Genomic DNA, 14639 nt, shown 5'->3' on the forward strand with positions numbered 1-14639 from the left:
GCGCAGCGCGTTGGGATGGGAAGGGAAGGAAGGGAAGAAGGAGGGAAGGGAAGGGAAGGGAAGGGAAGGGGTTGCGTGCGCGGTGGGCTTCCCGTGGGAGCTCTCTCGCCTCCATCATCTACTCGCGCTGGGCGATCCTCTTGGCCTGGTCAGGAGGCGCAGTGGGGGGCCCCTCGGCGGAGCTCTCGCTTCCCCTTCTTCCTCTCCCTTTCGCATGGTTGCTATGGGGTTTGCGCCGCGTCACCCTTCGCTGCCCTCGATTGGAGTCTTGCCTATGGCCAGGTGTGTTAGAGCGGCATGGGCGGGCGATTAGTTGTCTGAGACGGCGGGTTGTGTGTCAGGCGGAGGCGTCCCCGGAAACAAGCCTTCGTTGTTCCTTGCAGAAGTGCCTTGAGTGGCTTCAGCGCCTGCAGCCGTGCCCATGTAGCAGTTTGGAAGAGGTCGCATTTATGCAGTTGTTTTAAGATCTTTCTGTGCTGTCATTTGTTGAAGGTAGATGTTTGCCACCTTCAACAGAAAACAGCATAGAGAGAACTTAAACGTAAAATAAGGGCATAAATGTGACCTCTTCCAAATGGTCTCCCCAAGCATTAACTTGGTCGTTGTTGCTGTGGCTGTAGCTGGGAGAGATTTACCTCTGGCCAAATTTAAAAAAAAGTTTGGAAGAGGAGTTGACAATTTGCCTAAGTGGAAAGTCCCCTCAACGAGTCAGAAGGCTCTGGGAGCTATGTTTAGAGCTAATGTAGTTCCGAGGCAAAAGACTGGGCTGTGAGTTGGAAAACTCCTGCTTCAGATTTGCTTTAAGCTCATTAGAGTGGCCATTATCCAGGCATTGTGTTGTATGTGCATTCAGGTGCCTCTGTACATGCATGTACATGGTTTTTGTGTGAGTTCCTGTTTGTGTGTTCATTTTAAAAATGACTACAGGCCCCCACAGCTGTAGGGCACTGATGAGAAGTGTACTGCTGCACATATGTTGGACATAATGTTTGCATAACTGTACATGTGTATGGCCCTGTACCTGTGTATGCATGTTCAACTTAGCTGGTCTTGAAAATTGTATTTTATAGATTTGGTGAGGTGTTTTATGACTGATAAAAGGCTGCACACAAATCTAGACAATGTTTAGCAAGTTGCGGTTTCTGAGCCTTCCCTTTAGGTGCTACTCTTCTCCCCACATTCTTGCACCATGTTGTCATCTATATTATCTGTGGATAAAAAAGGTAGACTTGCAACAAAGGTCATCGTTTCCGTTTTATCTCCTGCATTCTGTTACATCCCTGCTTTGCTATACATTAAATGCACAATTCTTTTGGTTTTAAATATTAAATGTGGACCTCAGAGAAAAATTTATAGAAGAGAAAGACAACGTGCAAGGCAAAGAAGAGAAAGCTTTTCTGTTGCTCCCACCCCACCCCACCCGGCTGCAACAGAAAGGATGTGACAGGCAGTTTCGCCCCCCTAACAGGGATTTACAGATGAGGTTGACTACAACTCCCATAATCCCCAAGCAAAAGCCATTGCAGCTGGGGATTCTGGGAGTTGTAGTTCTCAACATCTGGGAATCTCTGTTAGAGGGAACCTTGGTGGCAGACATTCCCAGGTTTTTCGAGGAACTGGGTTGAGGGCAGGGCTGCGCAACTTCGGCCCTCCCGCAGACTTTGGCCTACAATTCACATAATCTCTATTGTCCCTGTAGCAGGGGAAACTAGAGACCTACAACATCTGGAGGACTGAAGTTGTGCAGCTCTGGTCTAGGGACAGCTTTCACTTCAACTGTTCCTTCCTGTTTGTGAGAGGAGGGTGCTTTCCTCTTCTAGCTTCTGTGGTTAGTTTTTTTAAATTATTATTATTATTTAGAAAGCTGATGCTTAAACAATTTATAGCATCCTTTTTGTAGATTATAACATTTTTAATCAGTCAGCATCTGGACTAAGCATCTTCACACATGAATGGGATTTTTGCCAGGTCCTCCTTCCCTGTCCCAATAAATAAGTGTTCCTAAGAGTAGGGGAACCCCTTTGACATATTTTTTATTAAGTAATTTGCATTGATGTTGGATAAAAGTGGTACTAAATGGTTTGAGTGAAACTGAGTTTTTCTAATATATTTGTTTTTTAAAATACACAGGAGCTAGTTGATTGAGAGTTAAAACATTGCTGAAACAGACACAAAAGTAAGTAGTGTTTGGAAGTGCTATTTGATTTTGAAAAGTGTATTGATGGACTAGAATTTGTTCTGGTGACAACAAACAAGGCTGCTTACTTTATATGGTGGATAAAATTCAATGCTTAAAAAAACTGTTCAAAACATAAAAACATTTAAATTTTATGTAATTTTTTTAACCTCGGAAGCATGGTATTTGGCACCATGTTCAGTCTTCTGTGTCCCATATGAATAAAGGATGGAATTTTGAAAACAATGTAATATGATCACCCTGCAACTCCAATGCACTGTGAGAATTTTTTAAAGATCATCCATCAGTGGAAATCTTCACACAAAACCATTGTATTTGTCTATTGGCTGGCTGGCTGACTATATGTTTCGAAGCTCATTTGATAATCTTTAATTAGGTTTGGGTGAGCATATGCCCTGAGCATATGTTCTTGGCAGTATAAGCAATACGATTAAGATTTGGAGTGGGGGGGAAGTGCCTATGAAAAAATGAATTGTATTGGCAGTCCAATGAAGTTAAATATGTAGAAAATATAATTAGTTGCTAACATGTTAAATGGTGACATTTCAGATTTACACTCTTAACTTCTTAGCCTCAAAATCATGAATAAAGTAATCTTCAAAATGAGTTACTGCATTGTAAAATATTTGCATTGAGTAATGATTTGAAATGTATTCTTAAAGTCATTAATGTCAAAATGAAATTGAAACAAAATTAACTTAGGAATACATTTCATTGATCTCTGTGCAAATTATTTCTTAGTAAAATTATGTAGGATTTGAATACTAGTAACTTGAGTTTTTCTTGTGCAGAACAATGTGACTCAGGATAAGCAGAAGGCTAATCCAATACTTTTTTTAAAACCACCAGATACCACATTTTGCTAATAAAAGCTTTCATCTTTAGTGTCATATAGAAGAGATGAAATGTGGTCTGATGAACGATACGAATATGAAAGACTTCCACGAGAACGGCTTCCTCCACGGGTACGTCCTGATGTAAGTAAATGGTTCTTAATGTACATTCATTTAGAACTTTGTCTTGATTGTATTTATATATTAAATATTGTGTTGTTAGCCCAGATATTAAGGATTTAAATTTAAGGCATCTGATATTTGGGTGTGATGGTCAAACTTAGGTTGTATATATGGCCCTATGATTATTGGGTTTGGAATCCTTTGGAGGATATGAGTCTGCAATACATTAAGTGTACTTTCTTTAGTTCTTCAGTAGATAGCAGTTGTTTTGTTAATTTTTTTAAAGGGCAATAAATTACCTATTATTGGAACAAAGCCATTCTCCATCCCTTTCACTGCATTAGTGGAGATATGGAATAAGCGAGGGGCAGAGTTGTGGGCCTGGGCCGAGAGACAGGCATGCGGGCTGCCATTTTATTCTCCCAGCACATGACACCAGCAGACCAATCATATGCAAGGAGCGGCTGCATAAGCAGTCGGCTCCTTTGCTCTGTCTTTCAGTTGCTCTGTGGGCAGCCATCCTCCTGCCTGCCCCTGGACTTAGTGAGGGGTATTCTGGTCCCCATTGGGGCCAAGTAGGAATTTTTTGGTCTCATTGGCTAATGTCGGAGCCTTTTTTTGCCTACTTCTCACTGATTTCATTAAGGCTGTCCATGGGGTAATTTGGTCACTTTGTGGATGAGTGTGGGTCGGGGTAGGTTAATTTACATTGGTGGTGGGTTGAAGGGCCATTATGGTGAATGGGAATACGGAAGAAGGCTTGGTGATCTCGCGACTCTCACACTGGATCCGCTCCCACTCAGATGCATGCCAGCGAACGCTGCTCATTGGCTCGCGACCTGGGTTGAGGTGGGCTGGAATGCATTTCTACCACGAGGTTACCCACGTCAAGGAGAAGAGGTTCGGACTGAGTACCGAGCCAAATCAAAGCCTGGTCTTTTGATCTCCTGTGGGCATAACCCGTATGAGATTGACCCGCATAGGGGATACTTGCAATTTAGTTAAGATTCCTCATTGCTCTCAGAGGGAACACTGGATATCACCATTTCTTAAATATACACATGTGCACAAATGTGTTGGTACCCCTCTATGAAAAAAGAACCCACAATTGTCTCTGAAATAACTTGAAACTGACACAAGTAATTTCACCCAAAATTGTTTATTCCGCATTTAACAAAAATCAGACTTTGCTTTAGAGTTTTGATGCAACAGAATATTTCACATAATAACACAAATGAAAATAGCATGGACAAAAATGATGGGACCCTTAACCTAATATTTTGTTGCATAACCTTTAGAGGCAATCACTGCAAACAAGCTATTCCTGTAGCTCTCAGTGAGACTTCTGCACCCAGCAACAGGTAGTTTGACCCACTCTTCCTGAGCAAACTGCTCCAGCTGTGTCAGGTTGGAAAGATGCCTTCTCCAGACTTCATGTTTCAGTTCTTTCCATAGATGTTCAATAGGATTCAAATCAGGGCTCATAGAAGGCCACTTCAGAATAGTCCGATGTTTTGTCCTTAGCCATTCTTGGGTGCTTTTAGCTGAGTGTTCTGGGTAATTATCCTGTTTGAGGATCCATGACCTGCGACTGAGACAGAGCTTTCTGACACTGGGCAGTACATTTTGCTCCAGAATGTCTTGATAGTCTTGAGATTTCATTGTTCCCTACACAGACTCAAGGCACCCTGTGCCAGATGCAACAAAGCAGCCCCCTGTCACGCCCTCGATCTCAGACAGTGAGGAGGAAGGGGAAGCTGTCAACTTTCCAGGCGATGCAGGAGTGTCTGAGGGGCAGAGCCCGGCTGTCAGTGTTCATGAAACAGCTGTGGCTAATGATTCAGAGCAGGCACAATAACCTGAGGCAGCAGAAATCATGAAGGACCAATCCGAAGAGGAGCTATGCAACCAACCCCCGCTGACTCCACAACAGCGGCGTGTCACGAGATGCAGGGCTCAATTGGAGACTATTAGGAGAAGCAAACGCCTCTTGCAGAGGGCTGATAAGCCTTGAATTCCTGCCAGCTGGGAGCTCTCAGCTTGCACTATAAATCACGTCACCAGCCTTCTACTCACTGCTGAAAAGCAACATTCGTCAACCTCCGTGTTGACAGCGTGCTGCCAAGTCCGGTCAAGACGAACTTCCCGAGCCGTATCCAGTTTCAGCAGCTCTGTTTTGTCTCGTGATCTTCCCTGGCAGTTGGCCAGACCCTGACACCCCCAAACATAACCGAACCTCTTCCATGTTTCACAGTAGTGTTCTTTTCTTTGAAAGCTTCATTTTTTCAGCTGTGGACATCGAGCTAACGTGACTGCCAAAAAGCTCCAGTTTTGTCTCATCATCCAAAGGACATTCTCCCAGAAGCACTGTGGCTTGTCAGTATAGAAATCAGTATAGAAATCAGTATAGAAATCAGTATAGAAATCAGTATAGAAATCAGTATAGAAATCAGTATAGAAATCAGTATAGAAATCAGTATAGAAATCAAATAAATAATCAAATAAATAATCAAACAAATATGCATTTAGCAAATTCCAGTCTGGCTTTTTAATATTTTCCTTTCAACAGTGGAGTCCTCATGGGTCTTCTTCCATTGAGCCCACTGTCACTCAAAAAGCGACGGATAGTGCGATCAGACACTGATGGACCTTGACCTTGGAGTTCAGCTTGTATCTCTTTGGAAGTTGTCCTTGGCTTTTTGTCTACTATTCTCACTATCCTTCTGCCCATTCTGGGGTCGATTTTCCTCTTGCAGCCGCATCCAGGGAGGTTGGCTACAGTCCCATGGATCTTGAACTTCTTAATAATATTTGCAACTGTTGTCACAGGAACATAAAACTGCTTGGAAATGGTCTTATAGCCTTTGCCTTTAACATGCTTGTCTATAACTTTCTTTCTGATCTCCTCAGACAACTCTCTCCTGTTCTTTCGCTGGTCCATGTTCATTGTGAGACACACGATGATACCAAACAGCAGAGTGACTACTTTTCTCAATTTAAATAGGCTGAATGACTGATTGCACAACTGGAGACATGTGTGATACTAATTAAAGAAAACAGCTAATTTGAAAAATCACTCTAATCCAATTATTTATGATCTTTTCTAGGGGTACCAACAAATGTGTCCAGGCCACTTTAGAATATCTTTCTAGAATAAGCAATACTTTTTCTCCTTTCACAGTTGCTTTGCTTTACTCGATGACATACCAAAGGCATGCAGGTATACATGGGGCAGTTGCTTTTGATTTAATCACTTTTCAGGAGGCATAAAACACTTTTTCAATGAGCTGTAAGGGTACCAACAAATTTGTCCATGTGTGTATGTATTGGGATATTTGTGGCTTCTAAATGTTAATGTACTTGTCATCTAGTACAGCTACAGTTCTTTGTTGAATTCTGGAAAGTTGTGAAATACTACTATAAAAGGGAGCATCTTCTTTGTTGTATTCTGGAAATCATCTACATCTTTGATGTATTCTGGAAAGTTGTGAAATACTACTATAAAAGGGGGCATTTTCTGTTGGAGGAATATGATCCCTTTATCTACATATCTTTAGAATAGAAGTTGAGGCAGTCCTGCCTTTCTCTGTCGAATCATGGTTTCTCATACTGGACTGAAGAGCTTAGAAGGCAGACTCTCCAAACAGCAGATTAGGATCTATCTATCTATCTATCTATCTATCTATCTATCTAATTTGTTCAGCGCCCCAAACTTTCATTTCTGGGCAGTTAACAATAGCATAAAACAAGTTAAAATATATACAAAAACTTAAAACAATTTAAAAATTTAAAAATCACCCAAAAATTAAAACCTTAGAATTTTAAAGAACTAAAAAAGCTTGGGTGAAGAGGTGGGTTTTCAAATGCTTTCTAAAAATTGTCAGAGATGAGGAGGATCGTATCTCAGTAGGCAGCGCATTCCACAGTCTCAGGGCAGCAACCGAGAAAGCCCGTTCCCGTGTGACGGCAGCTGGATCTGGCGGCAACTGGAGACGGATCTCTCCGGACGACCTCAATGGGTGGTGGAGCTCATAATGAAGAAGATGTTCTCTTAGATACCCAGGGCCTAAGCCATTTAGGGCTTTATAAGTTATGACTAGCACTTTGTGTTTTGCCTGGAAACCTATTGACAGCCAGTGTATCAACAAAGGAGTGATGTGGTCTCTCAGAGATGACCCAGAGACCAACCTGGCTGCCACATTCTGTACCAACTGAAGCTTCCGGACTACTTACAAAGGCAGCCTCACATAGAGCACATTGCAGAAGTCAAGTCTGGAGGTTACCAACATATGTACCACTGTTTTGAGGTCCTTTATCTGGCATATCAGTCGGAGCTGATAGAAAGCCCCTCTGGCCACCACCTCAGCCTGAGATACCAGGGAGAGGTGTGGATCCAGAAGTACTCCCAGACTGCGAACCTGTTCCTTTTGGGGAAGTGTGTCCCCATCTAGAACAGGGAGATCAAAATCGTCACTAGATTTCTGACCCCGCACAATAAGTACCTCCGCCTTTTCTAGATTCAGTTTCAGTTTATTCTCCCTCATCCAGGCCATTACTGCTTCCAGGCAAGCATTTAGGGAAGTTATGTCATCTCCTGAAGAAGTTGACATGGAGAAGTAGATCTGGGTGTCATCAGCATACTGATAACACCCCACTCCAAATCCCCTGATGTTCTCTCCCAGCGGTTTCATGTAAATGTTAAAGAGCATTGGAGAAAGTATAGAGCCTTGGGGGACACCATACTTAAGCTCAGATTTCGAAGAGCAACAGTCTCCAATTGACACCATCTGGAATCTGTCTGAGAGGTAGGAGTGGAACCACTATAACAGTGCCTCCCACCCCCAACACTCTCATACGTTCAGAAGGATACTATGGTTGGTAGTATCGAAAGCCGCCAAGAGATCCAAAAGGACAGTGTCACACTTTCTCTGTCAATTCCCAATTGGAGATCATCCATCAGGCCCACCAAGGCAGTCTCCACCCCATAGCCCTCCCAAAAGCCAGTTTGAAATGGGTCTAGATAATCAGTTTCCTTCAAGACTGCCTGGAGCTGCGAGGCCACCACTCTCTCAATTTACCTTGCCCAGCCATGGGAGGTTGGAAACAGGCCTATAGTTGCTCAACTCTGAGGGATCTAATGCAGGCTTCTTAAGGAGAGGTCTAATAATTGCCTCCTTAAGACAAGGAGGCATCCTGCCCTCCCTCAGAGAAGCATTTATGATATCTACCAGGATACAGTTAGATTTGTATCCCTATCCTGTGCATGTTTACTTGGAAGTAAATCCCACAGTATGGATAGGATTGTTTCCCAGGCTGCAAGAAGTTTGTGAACGTAAACAATGTGTCCCAACTTCTATGCTTCATATAGCTGTGGAACACTTATTTGCATAAACAGAATTTATTCTGAAAAAGTTTCATGGTACTCTGTCCATTTATTTATTAGTGTTCTGTAGTGTCTTAAATTTAAACTGGCTACATAACTGAAGAAAACACATTTGAAAGCTTAAATGCAGAGATGGGGTGTAAAGAACAGGAAATGGCCCTGTCTTTAATGCCAGATACAAGTCATGAAATTTATGGACCAGCTTTGGGAACTCTCTCTGTGTCAGGTTTACACCTGACTGGTCTGATGTTAAAGATTTCTTCCTTTGACCATGTTCATCTGCTTTTTAAATTGCATCATAATGTAAGTAGAAAAAAACAATAACATAACTGTCTCTTACAGGGAGACTAATCAAAGCAAAATTTAAAGCATGTAGTATATAAATACTCTAAGTGAAATAATAACTTTTCTTTAGTCAGGATTAAATTTTATTTTGCTTAGTCTGAGCTTCAGTAACATGTCTGGCAGTGAGAATAGCCCAAATAATTTAATATTCTTATTATGTAACTTTTATAGTTTTTATATTGCTTTATATGTTTTGTAAACCGCCTTGATATTGTTTTAATGAAAGGTGGTATAAACATTTTAACGATAGATAGATAGATAATAGATAGATAGATAAATAGATATCAACTGCTGTTTAGCCTAAGAATTTCTAATGTGAGCACATTATTATTCTTTGAAATACATAATTCAGGTCTTGACACCTTGTGACATTAAATAGGATTTAAATAACCTATTTAAAGAATACATTATTTTATTTACAGGGTATGCTGTATTCATTTGGCAGCGTTAAACTTCAGGTATTAGAATTTGTTATATAGATTGTCATTCCGTTTCTTTACTTAGCATTGCTTTCAGTAAACCTTAATGGTTGTATCTCACTTTTCTCTTCATCCCTTTTTTGGTGCACATTATTCATGAAGAGGCACATTGCACTAGTAGTATTGTGACTCCATTTGAGCACTTTTTGTGTGTCAGGAGCATCACACTGGGACAACTGTGCACTAGGACTCTTATTCAACTGTCCAGTTACCTGCACAACTGTCACTTTGTCTGGGGTGAGAGCACTGAAAGCCACAGCTGGAGGAGCTGTTCCTAGCTTCATTCTCTCCCTGTACACAGAAGGAAAGAATGCCCATGCTTAAGAATCCTGCAGTGAGAATAGCCCCTTATGGTCCCAAAGAGCAAAGAAGCTGCTATTTCAGCAGCATAGCTAGAGTGAAAGTGTTTTGCTGTATGCATAAGCACAAAATGGGTTTGGTTAAATCAATTGGAGGGAGCCTTGGTTAAAAGGGGGAAAACCAGGGTGTATGCTCAGTTCAGAGTGAATATTTTGGCTGCTTTTGTGATGTTTCTTACTTCTTTTTACAGGAGCCAGAAAGCTTTCAACATTTTGAACATGCTGGATGTTGGATAAGAATGAACAGGGTATAGAGAGTCAGCCAGTCAGTTCTTCTTTTGGCAGTCAATCAGCAATAGGATACAGTGACAGGCAACACAACAATTTGCTAATCAGGCAATAACTGGTGTTCCACACTAGTGTTCTTCACCTAGGAATCAGTGTGTGGTGGTGTAACCTAAAGTATTAATGGTGTAATCGCTTTAGGTACTTTAAATGTTTAATGCCTCAATACAAGATAGACACATAGTTATTAACAATTAAGTTGCATGATAGACCAATCCCAAAGACGGTTGCAAAACTTTACATGTGTTCCCATACAGCTATGTCCTGTGAACACAGAGCTGTATCATTGGTTGTATAAAGATCTACTGCAGAATGCCCAAAGGCTTGGACAGGGCCAGTAGGATTTTTGACTTTGAATAGCAGACCCTTCCCCACTCCACCCCGTATTTAAGAGAAAATGGGTTTAAAACCTCTTTGGGTTTTGTTTGGTTCTCTGGATATCCATAGTGCTTGTTGAATATCTCCTGTATTCAGATAATAGTGGGTGCCCATTTTGCACATTGGCAATTGAATTAATTAATGTCCAGCATCTTTTTAAATTTATATCTTATACCTTTTCCGTTTAATTCTAAGATAGCACTGGTTTAAAATTCACAGCATATATATAACATGTATATAACCCAAATATATTATGATTCTATTTTGATGTTTTCTGCTATTCTCAGAAAAATTCAGTTCATCTTTTTGAAAATATAACATTATATACCCAGTTTGTCAGGGAGTGCAATAGTTGCTTTAATATCTTTATTTTAATATGGTAGGAATTATGTACTTCTATCAGTTGATATCCTATTGATTAATACCCTACAAAGATGGATATGTCTTGAATTTTTGAGATTTAACAGGTGATACTTACTGTTTTCCTTTTTCTGGGACAAAGAGTCTTTGTTCTAGAATAAGGAGGGAAAACCACGATGCCACCCAGTAAGTTTTATTTAAAACTTCTTATTAAAAACAAAACAAAACCTGAAAAGAAATTTAATGGCAAAAGTGGTGGTGTTAGTTTTGAACCCCACCCTTCCTGTCAATCCAAACAGTAAACTGTTGTAGAACTTTTGTTTTGGAAAGTAGTGGTCAAGGTTTTATGGAATGTTGGAAGAAAGGGATCTTTGTGACTTTTAACTGCCGGATTATCTGTATAACACAGATGATGTGGTCTGTCATTAAAAATAATGCTCTGGGGTAGGTCTACATTCTGTGAGTATATACATGCAAAAATTAGTTGGTGTAATTACTCTTCATTTAGTTTAAAATTTGTGTGTGTTCCATTTAATTATAGTCTTATGTGAGGCAGCAGCCCATGGCTTTGAGTATCCTTTGAGTATATTTCAACATCTTTTCAGCTCCTTGTTGAATTAAGGCAGTTTTATTTAGCTTTTCTCCATTGTTTCTCTGATACATTAATTAAATATGTCTTGTTATAATGTTTTTGGGCTTGGTTGTATGTAAAGTGCAGTGTCCATATTAATATTTCAGGCTTTTATTGTTTTATAATGGATATTTTGTCAGAATTAGATGTTGCATATATTTTCAATTTTTAGGATGACTACGCTCGAGTAGTCAGCTTTGCACCCAAGAAGCCAATTCTAGAGAGACCCAGTGAAGGAAGCTACAGTAGATACGAGTATAGTCATGCTCATGTTGGCTATAGAGACTACGATGAAGGTCGCAGCTTTGCCCACGAAAGAAGAAGTGCCCCACCACATAGAAGTGTAAGTACTTCAGTTTTTTCCTTTGTGGGCACATTGATGGGAACTACATACTTCAAAAGGGTGTTAGATACTTTTGTATTAAATTAACAAACTGGACAGTTGAAGAAAGTACATAAGATCTGGGCTCGCACTGGAACACTATAAAACTTGCTTCACAATTAAAGTTACTGGCTAACATGACAGGCAGCACTCTGTTCACAGAAGGGATCCGTCAGGGCGGCAGCCTCAAAGGCAGCTGCAATGGTGTAACGAGGGGGCTGCTGCCTTAAACAGTGATCTACAAATTTAGGCATTTTGATATGGTCAGATGACTAATCAATAAACATATTCATTCATTCATTCACTCACTCACAGATTTGGGCTTGGCTTACTAGCTAGCCATTATTTGTGGTTGCCACCCTTCTCTTCCTTCAGATCTTTTTCTGACACATAGGAAGAGGTCTTAGGAGAGAAGTGGGTCTTCTGTCATTTGTACTGGAATATGGAGATGGTAAGGGACAGAGGGAGCCCTCTCCTATTGTTCAGAACGTAGGAAGCTTCCATATACTGAGTCAGAACATTGGTCTGTCTAGCTCAGTATTGTCTTCACAGACTGGCAGCAGCTTCTCCAAGGTTGCAGACAGGAATCTCTCAGCCCTATCTTGGGGAAGCCAGGGAGGGAACTTGAAACCTTCTGTTCTTTGCAGAGCGACTCCATCCCCTGAGGGGAATATCTTACAGTGCTCACACTTCTAGTCTCCCATTTGTATGCAACCAGGGCACACCCTGCTTAACTAAGGGGACAAGTCATGTTTGCAACCACAAGACCAGGGGTAGTGTGTGGTGCCTGGGCCTGTAGGAGGGCCTTTTCTGTGGCTGCCCCTCTTCGTTGGAACGCTCCCCCCCCTCGATTCATTCAGTCCCCTCCCTTGCTGCTTTTAAGGCCCTTCTTAAGACCCACCTGTTTTGCCAGGCATTTGCCCTTTAATTATTATTATTATTAAATTAATTGTTATTGGTATTGTTGTTTACTGCCTAGAGTCTTAGGAGGAGGTGGTATATAAGAAAAATTTAATAAATAAAACCAGCTCTCCTCTCCAAAGGATTCCTGCTATTTCTTAACTTCTCAGAAGTGGTGGTGGAAGTGAGATCTTTGGTGTGGAGTTCTGTGTGATGCAGCATGTCCTCGCCAGAGGGCTGGGAGCACTCAAGGCTGGCAAGTGGCTTTGTAGATGCCTGCCTGAAGACTGCTTCTGGGCAGCAGCACAGCATTCCTTCAGGTAGAAATGAAGGCTCCCTGTGCTGCTGCCTGGAAGCAGTTTTAAGACATTCCACAGCTGCTCTGCAGGGGCTGCCTTTGAAGTTGTGCAGCAGTCCTGATGGCTCCCCGCCATCAATGGCGTGCTGGTCATCACAGGAAAGCAGCCAATCCTGACTTAACACGTGAAGTTACCTTTATAATGGTGCATTAATAGTCTTCAAACCTGCCCAGTCTCCTTTGTGTTCATTTTTGAAATTGATGTACATACTTACAGTGTGGTGTATTTGGGAGTTGAACATAGCTAGTGCAGTAGTGTTTCTTAACTGTCTCATCGGTGTACTAGCTGCTGTGCCTGATGCTATATGCTCCCCACTTGAAACAGCAATTCAGCAAATGGGGCTCAGACTCTGCTTTTCAGTTAATGTTTAATTGGCGCATCTTTACATTTGTTCCCTTTTCAAAACAAATCTACAGGAGCGGAGGCCCTCATATATAACGGTTTCCACATTTGCAGTTTCAGCTATTTGTGGCCACGCTATATTATATCCATTTTCATTTAACACAGGGGTGAATTTCAGCCATTCACTGGTCCTGCATTTCACACTTTTGGTGGCATTTCTAGCTTGGAGACAGATCTGGAAGCCATGTGGAACCATGTTGGGACATGTTTTTGAGGCACTTTTTAATTGTATTGGAGGGTCATTACTAGAGAGCTGGAGTACAGATACTCCTCTCTTTTTTTCTGGGGTTTTGCTTTGTATTTTAAATACTTTTTAATGTACCAAGGAGAGAAGGAGGAGAGCTGGTCTTGTGGTAGAAAGCATGACTTGTCCCCTTAGCTAAGCAGGGTGTGTGCTGGTTGCATATAAATGGGAGACTAGAAGTGTGAGTACTGTAAGATTTTACCCTCAGGGGATGGAGCCACTCTGAGAAGAGCAGAAGTTTCCAAGTTCCTTCCCTGGCATCTCCAAGATAGGGCTGAGAGAGATTCCTGCCTGTAACCTTGGAGAAGCCGCTGCCAGTCTGTGAAGACAATACTGAGCTAGATAGACCAATGGTCTGACTCAGTATATGACAGCTTCCTAACCCCATCATTCCCATAGGCACAAGGTTTCAATTATTGCCATTTGGGCATCTGTGGTGGTATTGTAGAGCATAACTCCCACGATATTCTGTGGCCTCGCCTTATTTTTATTTTTGCAATGTGCAAGACAGTTGTGTTTATATTCTTTTAAGAAAGAAATGCTTTGTAAGGGAGATTGCCACAAATATATCAGAGTGAATGGTAAAGTCTTCCTGTTTGTAAGGAATGGTTGAAAAGCAACATTTCTTTTTCTTGATCAAACTGCATTTTGCAGTACATTGAATTATCTTCTATTTATACTTTATAGGATGATCCAGGATATAGATGGCCAAGGGATGAACATCCTGCTAGTCGTCAGCCTGATTATAGGTATTGTTCTATATTAAACTCTGTACATTTCTGAAAACTCTGAAGAAATTTGTGTTGGAAAACAATTTTTGCATAACAAATTAGAATATTGATTAGTTTCACTATACATCTCTTGAAGCTTTATATCAAAGGTTAGTTGTGCATAATGAGCTCTGTATAAACTCCATACAATATTGTAGCTGCAATTTATTTTATATTTTTTATACTGTCTACTACCAAAGTCTCTATAG

General features: G+C 41.1%; 1 protein-coding gene across 17 annotated transcripts in view; it reads left to right on the plus strand.

The window, feature by feature from the left end:
* The window catches only part of PPHLN1 (periphilin 1), a 116027-nt gene that overhangs the window by 51738 nt on the left and 49650 nt on the right, over positions 1-14639 (plus strand). For 7 of the 17 annotated variants that reach the window (XM_053252700.1, XM_053252702.1, XM_053252698.1 and 4 more), the window contains 6 exons: positions 2131-2176; positions 3083-3174; positions 9304-9339; positions 9911-9967; positions 11546-11716; positions 14348-14409. In XM_053252700.1, the coding sequence (XP_053108675.1) occupies position 2176; positions 3083-3174; positions 9304-9339; positions 9911-9967; positions 11546-11716; positions 14348-14409 (419 nt within the window). In that variant the 5' untranslated portion in view covers positions 2131-2175. Of the gene's footprint in view, positions 1-5; positions 283-2130; positions 2177-3046; positions 3175-9303; positions 9340-9910; positions 9968-11545; positions 11717-14347; positions 14410-14639 lie in introns of those variants that run through there. The other 10 variants (XM_053252705.1, XM_053252707.1, XM_053252706.1 and 7 more) reach the window with 9 other exon arrangements.

Source organism: Hemicordylus capensis, chromosome 5 (genome assembly GCF_027244095.1).
Source record: "Hemicordylus capensis ecotype Gifberg chromosome 5, rHemCap1.1.pri, whole genome shotgun sequence".
Taxonomy (NCBI): Eukaryota; Metazoa; Chordata; class Lepidosauria; order Squamata; family Cordylidae; genus Hemicordylus; species Hemicordylus capensis.